The sequence below is a fragment of the Coregonus lavaretus genome (assembly GCF_964263955.1).
Source record: "Coregonus lavaretus genome assembly, contig: SUPER_35_unloc_2, whole genome shotgun sequence".
Taxonomy (NCBI): domain Eukaryota; kingdom Metazoa; phylum Chordata; class Actinopteri; order Salmoniformes; family Salmonidae; genus Coregonus; species Coregonus lavaretus.
This window is the reverse complement of record NW_028167180.1, coordinates 2505327-2521439: the sequence shown is the minus strand read 5'-3', so window position 1 is coordinate 2521439 and position 16113 is coordinate 2505327. Positions and strand designations below refer to the sequence as shown.

The following is a 16113-nucleotide window of genomic DNA, read 5'->3' as shown; positions in this document are numbered from 1 at the left end:
GAGGGGCCCCTGTGTTGAAAGTCAGCGTGGAGGATGTGTTGTTGCCTACCCTCACCACCTGGGGGTGTCCCGTGACGAAGTCTAGGATCTAGTTGCAGAGGGAGGTGTTCAGTCCATGGTTCAGTCCCAGGGTCCTTAGCTTAGTGATGAGCATGGAGGGCACTATGGTGTTGAAAGCTGAGCTGTAGCCCATGAACAGCATTCTCATGTACTGTAGGTGTTCCTTTCCTCCAAGAGTGAAAGCACAGTGTGGAGTGCAATAGAGATTGCATCATCTGTGGATCTGTTGGGGCTGTATGCGAATTGGAGTGGGTCCAGGGTGTCTGGGATGATGGTGTTGATGTGAACCATGACCAGCCTTTCAAAGCATTTTATGGCTACAGATGTGAGTACTACAGGGCGATAGTCATTTAGACAGGTTACCTTGGCATTCCTGAGCAAAGGGAATTTGAATTGAGACTTGAATAATTGTATTTAAAACATACATTCTGGTTATTTGTCGTAATTTGTTTTTAATTATATTTATTAGGAAAATTAGAAGCCTAAAAACAAGTTTAAATGTAGGTGTACTGTGTTCACGTCTCACGTCTTGGTTTTTATGTTCTGCGGGTTTAAACTAGTTGCTTTAAAATGTGTTTTATTTTGTTTTATTTGTATGTAAAAATCTATGCTGGACTGGGAATTTTCACTTGAACAACTCTCTAAATCCTTATTAGAAGTGGGAAATTGATTTTTTTGTTGTTGCCGAGGTGTGACGTTTCACCACTGACCTTTCACCCTTTCAACCAAAACATGACAACAAATCATTTTTTGACAATTACAAACTTATCAATGTGGATAATCTAGCTAGTTTGACCATATTGTCAATGTTAAGAAAACTAGCTAACTTTATTATTAGCATCATTAGCAGGCAATCAAGCTAACAAAAATATAATTGGTTAAAGAATTGGTCCGACTTCAAATCCACTTGAACACAATCATGTCAGACTTCCGACTTCCAAAGAGCACATGAATGCCCCATCATTCAAATGTTTGGTAGGTTGGGATGATCATTATGACAGACAATTCATAGACAGTCCATAATGTAAGACATTAATTCTTATTCAACACATTGATAGATTTCCAACAGTTCATATTTTCAGTGTCCTTATTAATGAACAATTTATCAAAAAAATAGTTTTCTAGACCACTGCTCAGGCCAGGAGATCCACCCTATGTTTGCGATGGTGCCACTTCAGATGGTTCAGTTGTTTGAAGCTGAGTCCACACACAGCACAGCAGTACGGTCTCTCCCCAGTGTGGGTGCGCTGGTGCACCTTCAAATTGTCCGCCCGAGCGAAGCTCTTGTCACACATAGTGCAGCGGTGGGGTTTCTCCTGCGTGTGAATGCGCCTGTGCAGCTTGAGGTTCCAGAGCCGACTGAATTTGTTCCCACAGATGGAGCAGCAGTAGGGCTTGTCTGTCGTCTGGCTGCATTTGTGCATCTTCAGGTCGGAGAAGGAGGTGAAGCCCTTGCCACAGTGTCTGCAGAGGTGGAGTCCCTCGGCCTGGTGGACACGCTGGTGGACCTTGAGGTTGCAGGCCTGGATGAAGGTTTTACCACACTGGGTGCAGGAGTATGGAGGCCCAGACCCTCTACCAGTTTTGTGTGTTTGCTTGTGGGCCTTGAGGGAGCCAGAGTCTGGGAAGGTCAAGGTGCACTGATTACAGGCGTGACGCTTCCCCCCTCCTCCACCTCCTGTTAATTGCTCTTGTGAACGATCTCTGAGGTTTAGAGAGTGTCCAAAGTCGTCAGCGGCACCATACAGGCTCTCTGTGTTGTTGTTGTGGGCTGAGCTTCCAGAGTGGATGGAGGTTAGACCCCTGTGGCCGGCTCTGTTACCCGACTCTGGGACACCGTGTCCGGGGGACAAGACACTGGAGTCCTGCAGGTACCCCTCCTCGTTGATCAACAGGCAGTTCAGGTCTCCCACCTCCGGGTGGGGGGACCGCGTTGGGGACCCCACACGGTCCCTCCGGCTCCGATCGGGGCCAGGCATGTGGGAGCGATGGTGATGGTCTCCCCCCTCAGACCCCCCTAGGTTCACCTGGTAGTGACCCACTGCTCCATAGCTCAGCCTCCCCAGACGAGACGGAGAACCAGGAAGCCTATCCAGCCCTTCCAAGTCTAGACGATGGCCTCCATCACCACCACCGCCGTAACCAGACTTCTCAAAGCCGCCCCCCAGTTCCTCCATGCTGTAACGAGGGCGGTAGAGAGGGTCAGTGGGGTCCCCTGGGTCTCCCTCTGGGCCCGGTGGTTCAGGCCCCTGGTCTAGACCAGGTCCCCAGTCATCCTGGCACTGCTGCAGCTCCTGCTCACTGAAACTCTTACTGGGCCCTGAGACGTCCGAACCATTGGCCCCTGAAAACACAGGGGACATGAGGCATTAGAAGCATTCATATTTAAGACATTAGAATTACTAGAAACTTTAGTAGAGTAACTGTAATGCTAAATGTGTATTTACAGTTTCCAGATGACTTGCCATGTGTAATAATGAATACATTTGGAATGACACAGCATACTATAAGTTACTCTTCTTATCATTCTCATAAACCTAAAGGTAGGCTATTAAAGGTAGGCTATTGTCTGTGTTTTGTTTGTTGTAAACTCCTCAACTCACCATCCAGGCAGACACCCCATCTCTCCTGTAGCTCAGTGTTGTGGAGAGCCTCCTCTTTCAGCAGGCTGTCCAGCTTCTGACCTCCGACCTCTGTGGACTGGAAGAGGAAATGAATGAGTCGATTCTGACGAACCGATGGATAAACTTACAGTAACTGAATAGAGCAGACATGATGGTTCTCTATTCAGAACTCTCCTCTGGGACCCCAAGACATCTCACAACTTTGTCATAGCCCTGAACTAGCATACATGATTCAAGTAGTGAAGGGCTTGTTGATTCGTTGACAAGTTGAATCAGGTGAGCTAGTTCTGGAACGGTTCAAATATGAGGAGAGGTTTGAAAGAGTCTGCCCTATTCTTCCTGACAGACTATCTGTTCTAATATATTCTTTCAAATATATTTATACCTGAACGTTCTGTAATACTGCACCCTCCACCCTTCACAGGTGTTTAGTCCCCTAGATACCTCAGATGTTCTCCTAGGACTTGTGGCCTCTGCCTCCTCCAGATCATGGAAGGCTGTTTCGCCGGCCACGCCCCCACAGCTGCTCCACTCCTCCCCTGGTACCTTCTCCTGCTTCAGGCCACGCCCTCTCTCCGCACCTAGCCACAGGTAAACAAAGATAATATTTTATTTGAAGTAAAAGAAATGGCTAAAATAACATTGTGGATAATGGAGTCTCCTGCATCAGTGCAGATGAAGGAAAGGAGGCCACTTATTGAGATACCACCCATAACTCCTTTCTTAAACCAATACTGTCTGATCACCAAAGTATGGAAGGTACACATTACATCAGCCACACTTCAGAGTGATTCCTCCATATTGTCTTTAGATGTCTCTCTCTCTCTCCTCACCTGTCTGTGAGGTTCCAGAGCTTCTCTCTTCACCTTCCTCATCAGCTCTCCCACAGTCTGCACATTTCCCCCTCCGGTCTCCCTCTCTGTCCGTCTCCCTTCGTCTGTTCTCCGACCACTGCAGCCTCTTCTTCAGCGACTCGACCTGCTCTCGGCTCCGGGACACCTCCTCCAGGAAGCCGTCCTCCACCAGCCTGGTGATCTCGTATATGGCTGACTTCAGGACCGTCTCCATGACTCCCGAGAGCTGGGTCCGGAATGTGAGGACAAGGGTCTCCGACATACTGCTTGCGTGTGTGTCTTTTTCACAGATCATTTCACAGTGGGATCTGCATCAAGCATCTGTGCTCGTGGGAGCAAGTCAGGACTGTGTTTGTGTGTGATCCTAAAGTGAATCTCTTCAGAGAGCCCTATTATTCACAGTGGGTAGAAATATGCCATGTCCATCACTGACACATCGCTGATTTGTTTCTCTGTCCAATAAGAGTGACAGCTCCTCCCAGCTAGCTAACAACCAAGTGGCGAAGACAGTCCAGCGTAGAAGAGTGCAACAAAGGTTCAATAAAATGGTCAAATTGCAAGGTTCACAAGGTAACAGTTGTCACACCAAGCTGGGGTTGTATCCAGCTTGCTCAAGAAAAATAGCTAGCTAGCTAACATGCTACTACTAGCCGTGTTACTAGTCAATAAAGGGATATTTTGCAACATAAGGTATTATTGATTAAAATCGTTATTACCGAAAGGCTGAAATCACTTGATGAGCATGGTGTTTGGTCGTTTTTTCCAGATAACGCACGGTCTAGTGGGCGGGATAAATCGCTTCCGTGTAGATTTCCTGTAAATAATTTACACAATAAATAGTCTACTAATCAGTATCCGAATTTTATAATAATCGCCTAATTATATTTTGAACCTTATTTACAGTAAACGTGAGAACATACAAAGGTTTTGTTATAATAAATGTCATATTTTCTCTCCAGTAAGGAGCGTTCCAATGTAGATTGTCCCACTACCTGATCCGTAGGTTTGTTTCCGGAAGTCCTATTGATTTTGTGGGTGCTTTTTGTGTTGGCTCTTTAGCTAGTTAGCTAACTACCCCAACCTTGCTTTCTCTCAATACCTCTGGCATTTATATTTATTCGAATAGCCTCATATACAGTAAATGCTACAATTTAAATCTCGAAATGATTACAAGTGTTATTACGACCGTCATCGAGAGAGACAACTTCCAACAGCAGCTAGCTTTGCTAGCCTGCTAACGTTAGCTAACTGTTCCTAGCCTTTTGCAAGACTGGATCGTAACACTGACCCACTTAAACAAAAGTAGCTACACGTTACGAACTCTTAACTGTAGCTAGCTACTCATAGACAGTTTGCCATGATGTCTGAAGCCATCGTAACCTTCCAGTCTCAGCTCTCCGGAGTCATGGAGACGGTATTCAAGGCTGCCATGTACGAGATCACCAGGCTGGTGGAGGATAGCTTCCTGAAGGAGGTGTCCCGTAGCCGGGAGCAGGTCGAGTCACTGAAGAAGCGGCTGCTGTGGTCGGAGAACAGACGCAGGGAGAGGGACAGAGAGGGAGGCCGTACGGGGAAGTGTGCGGACTGTGGGAGAACTGACGAAGAAGCCGAGGAGAGAAGCTCTGGAACCTCACAGACAGGTGAAGCGAGAGAGAAATCTCAAGACAGTGCCTTCAGGAAATATTCATAGACCTTGACTGATTCCACATTTTGCTGTGTTACAGCCTGAATTAATCAAAATTGATTAAATTGATATTTTTCTCACCCATCTACACACAATACCCCAGAATGACAAAATGGTTGCAAATACAGAAATATCAAATTTACATAAGCAGTCACACCCCTGAGTCAATACTTTGTAGAAGCACCTTTGGCAGCGATTACAGCTGTGAGTCTTTCTGGGTAAGCCTCTAAGAGCTTTCCACACCTGGATTGTGCAACATTTGCCCGTTATTATTTAAAATGGTACTTCAAGCTCTGTCAAATTGGTTGTTGATCATTGCTAGACAATCATTTTCAGGTGTTGCCATAGATTTTCAAGTAGATTTAAATCAAAACTGTAACTCGGCCACAGGGACATTCACTGTCTTCTTGGTAAACAAGAAGCCAAATAAGAGCCAAATAAACTCCAGTGTTTATTTGGCCTTGTGTTTTAGGTTATTGTCCTAATGAAAGGTGAATTCATCTCCCAGTGTCTGGTGGAAAGCAGACTGAACCAGATTTTCTTCTAGGATTTTGCCTTTGCTTAGCTCTGTTTAGTTTTTATCCTGAAAAACTCCCCAGTCCTTAACAATTACAAGTATACCCATAGCATGATGCCACTATGCTTGAAAATATGGAGAGTGGTACTCAGTAATGTGTTGTATTGGATTTGCCACAAACATAACACTTTGTATTCAGGACAAAAAGTGAATTGCTTTGCCAATTTCTTTTGCAGCATTACTTTAATGCCTTGTTGCAAACAGGATGCATGTTTTGGAATATATTTATTCTGTACAGTGTCTTGTTGCAAACAGGATGCGTGTTTTAGAATATTTGTATTCTGTACAGGCTTCCTTCTTTTCACTCTGTCAATTAGGTTAGTATTGTGGAGTAACCCCAATGTTCTTGATCCATCCTCAGTTTTCTCCTAACACAGCCATTACACTCTGTAACTGTTTTAAAGTCACCATTGGCCTCATGGTGAATTCCCTGAGCGGTTTCCTTCCTCTCAGGCAACTAGGTTAGGAAGGACACATGTGTAATCCAAAGTGTAATTAATTACTTCACCATGCTCCACGGGATATTCAATGTCTGCTTTGTTTATTTTTTACCCATCTATCAATAGGTGCCCTTCTTTGTGAGGCATTGGAAAACCTCCCTGGTCTTTGTGGTTGAATCTGTGTTTGAAATTCACTGCTCGACTGAGGGATCGTACAGATAATTTTATGTGTGGGGTATGGAGAGGAGGTAGTCATTTAAAAAAGAATGTTAACACTATTATTGCACGCAGAGTGAGTCCATGCAACTTATTATGTGACTTGTTAAGCACATTTGTACTCCAGAACTTATTTAGGCGAAAGGGTTGAATACTTATTGACTCAAGACATTTCAGCGTTTCATTTTGTATTAATTTGTAAACATTTCGAAAAACATAATTTCACTTTAACATTATGGGGTATTGTGTGTAGGCCAGTGACAAAAAAAACTATATTTAATCTGTTCAGGCTACAACACAACAAAATGTGGACAAAGTCAAGGGGTGTAAATACTTTCTGAAGGCACTGTATACAGTATATATTGGTTATTGAACTACAGTAAGTTAAATGGATTTACACCCGATAACAGAATTACGGTAACGGAATTACATAATGGGTCGCTGATCTGAACTACATAATGATGGATATGAAAGTCATGCTCTTCATGGGGATGTATCCTGAATAGGAACACAAAGGTAGACATATACAATATCATCCATTGTGTGTGTATATATATATATGGTATTATTCTACACACTGGCTATTATTCTAATGAGCTCCACCCCAAAACAAAACCACATTTGGTTGGTCCGGACCGGACCAATTCTGAACCAATCATAGACGTCTGTGTTTCACAAGTTTGGACATCACATTACAGCACAGTAGAGTACAGTATACTACTCTAGTCTGCTCTACTGAACTATACTCTTCTTTACTGTACTGTACTCTACTACTGTACAAACTTGTGAAACATAGACGTCTATGATTTGGTCCGGCCACCAATCATGGATGTCTATGTTAGGGCCAAATCAAGGCTGTAGATGTTGAAATCAAGGCCAGGGTGGACTGACCAAATATATCAACTACTTTTCAACATTCATGGACGTCCGGTGTCGGTCGCTGCTCAGTGGGTGAGGATGCTGGTTACAGTAAATGGAAAGAGAGGAGGCTCATGGGTAGGTGTCAGTAAGAGCTGGGAGAGGTGACATTAACGAGAGAGAGAGAGATTGTCCAGACTGTTTTCACACTCACTTTGACCACCAGATGACAGAAAGAAAGAAAACAGTTATGAGCTGAATATAACAGTATGGAAGGGAGGACAGTAGCAGGAGACCCTATGAGCTGAACATAACAGTATGGAAGGGAGGACAGTAACAGGAGACCCTATGAGCTGAACATAACAGTATGGAAGGAGGACAGTAACAGGAGACCCTATGAGCTGAACATAACAGTATGGAGGGGAGGACAGTAACAGGAGACCCTATGAGCTGAACATAACAGTATGGAAGGGAGGACAGTAGCAGGAGACCCTATGAGCTGAACATAACAGCATGGAAGGAGGACAGTAGCAGGAGACCCTATGAGCTGAACATAACAGTATGGAAGGGAGGACAGTAACAGGAGACCCTATGAGCTGAACATAACAGTATGGAAGGAGGACAGTAACAGGAGACCCTATGAGCTGAACATAACAGTATGGAAGGGAGGACAGTAACAGGAGACCCTATGAGCTGAACATAACAGTATGCCAGTGGAAGGAGGACAGTAACGGGAGACCCTATGAGCTGAACATAACAGTATGGAAGGGAGGACAGTAACAGGAGACCCTATGAGCTGAACATAACAGTATGCCAGTGGAAGGAGGACAGTAACAGGAGACCCTATGAGCTGAACATAACAGTATGCCAGTGGAAGGAGGACAGTAACAGGAGACCCTATGAGCGGAACATAACAGTGTGGAAGGGAGGACAGTAGCAGGAGACCCTATGAGCTGAACATAACAGTATGCCAGTGGAAGGAGGACAGTAACAGGAGACCCTATGAGCGGAACATAACAGTATGGAAGGGAGGACAGTAACAGGAGACCCTATGAGCTGAACATAACAGTATGCCAGTGGAAGGAGGACAGTAACAGGAGACCCTATGAGCTGAACATAACAGTATGCCAGTGGAAGGGAGGACAGTAGCAGGTGACCCAACTGTGGTTTGTGACTATTATGATTTCACAATGTAGCCAATTCAATTGGAGTATAAGTAATTCTGATACTGATTTGGTAACAGAATTACGAGTTTTAATCACTTAATAATTCAGAAACAAATGTATATCAGTAAAAACACTACAACTAATTGCTAGGTCTACCTTTACTTGTTACTTCTGTCAGAAATTAGAAAATATCTTAAAGATATATGGGTTTTTGGTTACTGAATTACAAAGCAATGTAATATTTTATATTTTATTAAATTAGAAAATATCTTAAAGATATATGGGTTATTGGTTACTGAATTACATAGCAATGTTATATTTTATTATTATTATTATTATTATTATTATTATTGTTACCCCTTTTTCTCCCCAATTTCGTGCTATCCAATTGATAGTTACAGTCTTGTCCCATCGCTGCAATTCCGGTACGGACTCGGGAGAGGTGAAGGTCGAGAGCCATGCGTCATCCGAAACACGACCCTGCCAAGCCGCACTGCTTCTTGACACACTGCTCACTTAACCCGGAAGCCAGCCGCACCAATGTGTCCTAGGAAACACCGTACAACTGGCGTGCATGTGCCCGGCCGGCCCGCCACAGGAGTCGCTAGAGCGCGATGGGACAAGGACATCCCGGCCGGCCAAACCCTCCCCTAACCCGGACGACGCTGGGCCAATTGTGCGTCGCCTCTTGGGTCTCCCGGTCGCGGCCGGCTGCGACACAGCCCGGGATCGAACTCGGATCTGTAGTGACGCCTCAAGCACTGCGATGCAGTGCCTTAGACCGCTGCGCCACTCGGGAGGCCAAGGCAATGTTTCTTACAGAAGGCAAATAATTTCTCCAAAACTAAATATGTGTTTATTAGTTCGCAGGGGTCTTTACTTCAACATTTATTATGTTTTGATGTGTTTCTAATACCTTATAAGACTTTTTCTGTTAAATGTTTTCTAAGACCCCTTTTTGACCATAAATCAAAGCCATTACTTAGGCCTAATTTGGTTGAAAAATGTATCTATGCATTCCTAAAAATATAGACTTACCTTTCATTTGACAGCCAATTTGATATGCTCCTATTAACTTCACATATTGGTGCTCATGGTTCCTTTTACATGGAAATGACCATATGGAGGAATCACTCTGATGTGGGGCTGCTGTAATGTGTACCTTCCATACGTTGGTGATCAATGAGTATTGGTTTAAGAAAAGAGTTGAAGTCATGGGTGGTGTCATCTTAATAAGATGCTTCCTTTCCTTCATCTGCACTGATGTGAGGAGACTCCATCATCCACAATGTTACTTTAGCCTTTCCTTTAACTTCAAATAAAATGTTATTTTTGTTTACCTGTGGCCAGGTGCGGAGACGGGGCGTGGCCTGAAGCAGGAGAAAGTACCAGGGGAGGAGTGGAGCAGCTGTGGGGGCGTGGCTGGGGAAACAGCCTTCCATGATCTGGAGGAGGCAGAGGCCACCAGTCCTAGGAGAACATCTGAGGTATCTAAGGGACTAAACACCTGTGGAGGGTGCAGTGTTACAGAACGTTCAGTTAGAAATATATTTGAAAGAACATATTAGAACAGATAGTCTGTCACTAAGAATAGGGCAGCCTCTTTCAAACCTCTCCTCATATTTGAACTGTTCCAGAACTAGCACACCTGATTCAACTTGTCAACGAATCATCAAGGTATGCTAGTTCAGGGCTACAGCAACATTGTGAGATGTCTTGGGGTCCCTGAGGAGAGTTCTGAATAGGGAACCATCATGTCAGCTCTATTCAGTTACTGTAAGTTTATCCATCATTTAGTCCGAATTGACTCATTCATTTCCTCTTCCAGTCCACAGAGGTCGGAGGTCAGAAGCTGGACAGTCTGCTGAAAGAGGAGGCTCTCCACAACACTGAGCTACAGGAGAGATGGGAGTTCTGCCTGGACGGTGAGTTGAGGATTTTACAACAAACAAAACACAGACAATAGCCTACCTTTAATAGCCTACCTTTAGGTTTATGAGAATGATAAGAAGAGTAACTTATAGTATGCTGTGTCATTCCAAATGTATTCATTATTACACATGGCAAGTCATCTGGAAACTGTAAATACACATTTAGCATTACAGTTACTCTACTAAAGTTTCTAGTAATTGTAATGTCTTAAATATGAATGATTCTAATGCCTCATGTCCCGTGTGTTTTCAGGGGCCGATGGTTCGGACGTCTCAGGGCCCAGTAAGAGTTTCAGTGAGCAGGAGCTGCAGCAGTGCCAGGATGACTGGGGATCTGGTCTAGACCAGGGGCCTGAACCACCGGGCCCAGAGGGAGACCCAGGGGACCCCACTGACCCTCTCTACCGCCCTCGTTACAGCATGGAGGAACTGGGGGGCGGCTTTGAGAAGTCTGGTTACGGCGGTGATGGTGGTGGCGACCATATTCTAGACATGGAAGGGCTAGATAGGCTTCCTGGTTCTCCGTCTCGTCTGGGGGCGCTGACCTATGTGAGTCACTTCCAGGTGAACCTGGGGGGGTCTGAGGGGGGAGACCATCACCATCGCTCCCACATGCCTGGCCCCCATCGGAGCCGGAGGGAGCGGGTGGGCTCGCCAACGCGGTCTCCCCATCCGGAGGTGGGAGACCTGAACTGCCTGTTGATCAACGAAGAGGGTTACCTGCAGGACTCCAGTGTCTTGTACCCCGAACACGGTGTCCCAGAGTCGGGTAACAGAGCTGACCACAGGGGGCTAACCTCCATCCACTCTGGAAGCTCAGCCCACAACAACAACACAGAGAGCCTGTATGGTGCCGCTGACAACTTTGGACACTCTCTAAATCTCAGAGATCGTTCACAAGAGCAGTTAACAGGAAGAGGGGGAGGAGGGGGGAGACGTCACGCCTGCAATCAGTGCACCATGACCTTCCCAGACTCTGGCTCCCTCAAGGCCCACAAGCAAACACACAAAACAGGGAGAGGGTCGAGTACAGGGTCAGGGTCTGGGCCTCCGTACTCCTGCACCCAGTGTGGTAAAACCTTCACCCAGGCCTGCAACCTCAAGGTCCACCAGCGTGTCCACCAGGCCGAGGGACTCCACCTCTGCAGCCACTGTGGCAAGGGCTTCACCTCCTTCTCCGACCTGAAGAGGCACAAGTGCAGCCAGACGACAGACAAGCCCTACTGCTGCTCCATCTGTGGGAACAAGTTCAGTCGGCTCTGGAACCTCAAGCTGCATCAGCGCATTCACACGCAGGAGAAACCCCACCGTTGCACTATGTGTGACAAGAGTTTCACTCGGGCGGACATTTTGAAAGTGCACCTGCGCATCCACACCGGGGAGAGACCGTACTGCTGCGCTGTGTGTGGACTCCGCTTCAAACGACTGGACCATTTGAAGTTGCACCAGCGCAAACACAGGCTGGATCTCCTGAACTGATTTATTTAATTTTTTTATTTGACATTTTAGTCATTTAGCAGATGCTTTTATCCAGAGCGACTTACTATTAGTGCATTCATCTTAGGATAGCTTGGTTTATTATTATTTTATTTGACATTGAGATAAAATGTTTTTGTGATCAATTGTTTATTAATAAGGACATTGAAAATATGAACTGTTGGAAATCTAACTATGTGTTGAATAAGAATGTATTCCTTAGATTATGGACTGTCTATGAATTGTCTGTCATAATGATCATGCCAACCTACCAAACATTAGAATAATACTGCATTCATGACAGGTCAGAAACTGGGAACCTCTGAGTTAAAATTAAGTTATTTGCGTAGAGCTTCCTATTGGTTGATTTTTATACTTTCCAAGTGGGAAACTCAGGTATCATCTTTCTACAACGAGTTCCAAGTCGTACATTTCTGAGTTTCCTAGTTCCGATCTGTCATGAATGCAACATATGTCTCATATTTTCTGTTCATCCAGCTTGCCTTCTCCCCCAGTCACTAACCATACTGTAACCATACATGTTATTCCTGTATATAATATCTTATGTTACCTTAATGGAAATAAACATTTTACCTGAATTGTCATAATTGTATTTTTTGTACAATAAATATTTGGCTCCCCATGTAGTCAGTGAATAGATCATTCCTTAAAGACATGCTACTGACCTTTGGCGACTACTAAGTCTTTTTAAAAACCTCCCGCTTTGGGCTGGATGTGTCCATCTGTAGTTCATATATGCAAAATCTATGATCGGAATTACTGTCTTACTTCAATTAGACACGAAATCCCTAGTTTGAAAGTGACTGTTTTTATGGAAGCTGTGCTGCACCATTTTACCTACGTTTCTCCCTACGTGTGCCAGCCAGCTAGCAATTCGAGTTTAGCCAATGAGCTTCAGTCCCCCTACCATTACTCAAACAGCTAGCAAGATGCACACACAGCAGAGCGAGAGAGAAGGAAAGCAATGACATGGTGACATATATGCACATATGTGATGTAGTACGCAATTATCGGGGACCACTTTTGGCTCGTGAGGGATACTTTCAGAACTTCTGGATAAAAAGTGTACAAAAGTACCGGATAATCTCTTTAATTCCTTTGGTAAATATGTTTTTTACATTTTTTTTGTTGCTTACAACTATATTTTCACCATAGATAGACGAAGTGAAGTAATTCTCTACCTCACATATGTAGAATTTGGCGCAAACGAAAGGTTTCACTTGTACTATTAACGCGTTTCTTGAAACGTTCCCTTACCATGCGCACGTTGATCACACAGGGCCACCGTAGAGCAGTAGGGTGACTTGCGATTGAAAACAATCGCATTTCCGGAATCCGTCCTCGATTAGCATGTGTTTTCTATTTCTTCAATTAAAACGAATATCTGGAAACAACTACCCCATGTTCATGAAGTAAAGTCAGCCTTTTGGTAATAACGTTTTTAATCACTAGTACTTTATGTTGCAAAATATCCCATTATTGACTTGTAACAAGGCTAGTACCAGTAGTATGTTAGCTAGCCATTTTTTTTAGCAAGTTGGATACGAACCGATCTTTGTCTGATACGTTGTCTGTTACCTTGTCGAATTTTACGATGTGACCGTTTTATTGAACGTTTGTTGCACTCTTCTACGCTGGACGGTCTTCACCACTTGGTTGTTAGCTAGCTAGCTAGCTGGAGGAGCTGTCACTCTTATTGGTCAGAGAAACAGATCAGTGATGAGTCAGTGATGGACATGGCATATTTCTACCCACTTATTCTGAATAATAGGGCTCTTTGAAGAGATTCACTTTAGGATCACACACAAACACAGTCCTGACTTGCTCCCACAAAGACAGATGCTTGGTGCAGATCCCACTGTGAATTGATCTGTGAAAAGACACACACAAGCAGTATGTCGGAGAATCTCGTCCTCACCTTCCAGGCCCAGCTCTCGGGAGTCATGGAGACGGTCCTAAAGTCAGCCATGTATGAGATCACCAGACTGGTGGAGGATGGCTTCCTGGAGGAGGTAAGACGTGGTCAACAGGAAGTGACACGGAGCCACCAGGAAGTGGAGTCTCTGCGGACGCTGCTGCAGCAGGCAGAGAGTCAGCTGAAGAATGGCAGCCAGATGGCCAGGTGTGCAGACTGTGGCAGGACAGATGTCTACAATGAGGAAACAGACGACAGACCTCCAGGAATGCAGGACAGTAAGTGGGGGCTTCCTTTGAGTCATAAAATACTTTTAGGTATAACCAAGGGTTAAATGGTGACTGTGTAGGTGTCTCCAAAATGAGTTAGTTCTCTCTATGACAGTTTATAAATAGCTATGCTCATCTACCACTGTTCTTTCCCAGCCTAAGGTTGGTCCAAACCACCGCAATATAACTAATTAGCCTATTGAGACATGATACTTTGAGTTCAGGGGGTGTGTGTTATGCTGTTGTCTCATTGGTAGTGCTTTCATTAGTGGCACACCGTCCGTTTACTCCAAACGCTCTGTGACATAAGGTAAAAGCTCTCGAGTTCCATTTTGTTTTCAAACGGAAGTTGTAGTTCATTCTTTTTTAGTAGGGCAGCAGAGAGACATGCCATGAACTACAACTTCTGTTTTGCTACGGTGTGCCACTAATGAATACAACGGCACACTAGTTGAATGTCTCTCCTGGGCCTGGTTCAGCAGGACACAATGTTGGCCAGCGTTCAGATAGAAATATATGATATAGAACAAACATACCTCTCTGGTATATAGAATTAGGAATCACGTCAGTTCAAGTCATTTAGGCATTTCTATCTGCAACGTTCTACAAAGTGTTCTTACTGAACATGGCCCTGTAGTCTCACTGGTTGTCACCTGTCTCCCCAGGTGTGCTTCTGCTGAGTGGGTGTGACCTGAAGCAGGAGGAGGAGCCAGAGGTCAGGTGGAGAAGCTGTGGACAGGAAACAGTGGAGTCGTCACAGGTAGCAGCTAAACCAACTCCTCCCACTCCTCCAGCTCCCAGTCCTTCGCTGGTAGGCAGTGTTAAGGAGGAGGAGGAAGGGGAGGAGGACATGGAGCCGTGGAGAATGAAGGTGGACATACAGCCGTCTACAGCTCACACCTACACAGAGGAGCAGCGGGACTCACACACACTCGGTCAGAGTACAGGAGACTCTATTGGGTTTCTCTCTGCGGACCCAGAGGCCCAACATGTCACCCAGACACCCAGACCAGCAGGACCATCTCAGAACCAGAGCAGAGGACCCAGCAATGACGGTGACGGAACAAGGAGTAGAGCCTCACCGGTGTGGATAAGCCGTAGAATATTAGACACAGATACTGACGTTCACAGACGACCTCAGTCGAACCTGCGACTGGTAAGAGAGCCTCTGTCGTCCTCTGAATCTGCAGAGGTAAAGCAGCAAGCTAGAGATTTAGCTCCCCCAGCCAATCCCAGCACAGCGGGGGCCTCTGTCTCCTCCTCCTCATCATCAGGCTCTCATGTCTTCAGCTCTCTAAACTACAGGATTCCTTCCAAATATAAGCTCAGCCCTCAAGCTCTGCCGCGCATGAGAGTATACAGGGACGCTGCCAAGCGGGGCGGCTACATCATGTACAACAGGGGCACCGCCCAGGGAGGGCTCACTCCCTCCCAAACCCCAACCCAACAACAAGGGAACAACCACCACCAGCATCACCACCCTGGGAGGATGGCCCTCCGCTGCCCAGTGTGTGGTAAGGTCTTCCCCCATCCCAGCAGCCTGAAGGCCCACGAGCAGACCCACACAGGGGAGAGGCCGTTCGTCTGCGCCCTGTGTGGCCGGAGCTTCACCAAGCTGAGCAACCTGAAGGCCCACAGGCGCGTTCACACTGGGGAGAGACCCTACAGCTGCTCGGACTGCGGCAAACGCTTCACACAGAAGTGCAACCTCAAGAGGCACCAGAGGATTCACATGGAGAACGATATATAATGTGGGCGGGGAGGAATGTGTGTGTGGGTGGGTGGTTGCGTGGGCAGGGAGGAGTGTGTGTGTGTGTGGGGGGAGGAGTGTGGGTGTGGGGAGGAGTGTGTGTGGGTGGGTGTGGGGAGGAGTGTGTGTGGGTGGGTGTGGGGAGGAGTGTGTGTGGGTGGGTGTGGGGAGGAGTGTGTGTGGGTGGGTGTGGGGAGGAGTGTGTGTGGGGAGGAGTGTGGGTGTGGGGAGGAGTGTGTGTGTGTGTGCCAGGGGAGTGGGTTGTTAATTTG

General features: G+C 45.9%; 2 protein-coding genes across 2 annotated transcripts; one reads left to right on the top strand and one right to left on the bottom strand.

The window, feature by feature from the left end:
• Positions 1 to 505: 505 nt before the first annotated feature.
• On the bottom strand, positions 506 to 5011 carry LOC311110153 (uncharacterized protein). The gene is made up of 4 exons (XM_084188708.1): positions 3518 to 5011; positions 3129 to 3265; positions 2664 to 2760; positions 506 to 2404 (listed from the first exon to the last, which is right to left on the bottom strand). Exons 1-4 carry the CDS (start codon positions 3831 to 3833, stop codon positions 1194 to 1196), a joined length of 1761 nt encoding a protein of 586 aa, XP_084044834.1. The 5' UTR covers positions 3834 to 5011; the 3' UTR covers positions 506 to 1193.
• On the top strand, positions 4896 to 15867 carry LOC311110213 (uncharacterized protein; the record flags this gene model as incomplete). Its single annotated transcript, XM_084188753.1, has 6 exons — positions 4896 to 5178; positions 9830 to 9966; positions 10308 to 10404; positions 10664 to 11886; positions 13743 to 14100; positions 14757 to 15867. 6 exons carry the CDS (start codon positions 4896 to 4898, stop codon positions 15839 to 15841), a joined length of 3183 nt encoding a protein of 1060 aa, XP_084044879.1. The 3' UTR covers positions 15842 to 15867.
• Positions 15868 to 16113: the final 246 nt, after the last annotated feature.

What these genes read in the sequence shown, in the direction of transcription:
- LOC311110153 (XM_084188708.1), bottom strand. Translation starts at nt 3,833, where the DNA reads ATGATCTGTGAAAAAGACACACACGCAAGCAGTATGTCGGAGACCCTT. An exon ending in CTCTGGAACCTCACAGACAG is followed by an intron (nt 3,266 to 3,517) that starts GTGAGGAGAGAG and finishes ACCTGTGGCTAG; the next exon opens with GTGCGGAGAGAGGGCGTGGC. An exon ending in GTCCTAGGAGAACATCTGAG is followed by an intron (nt 2,761 to 3,128) that starts GTATCTAGGGGA and finishes TTCCTCTTCCAG; the next exon opens with TCCACAGAGGTCGGAGGTCA.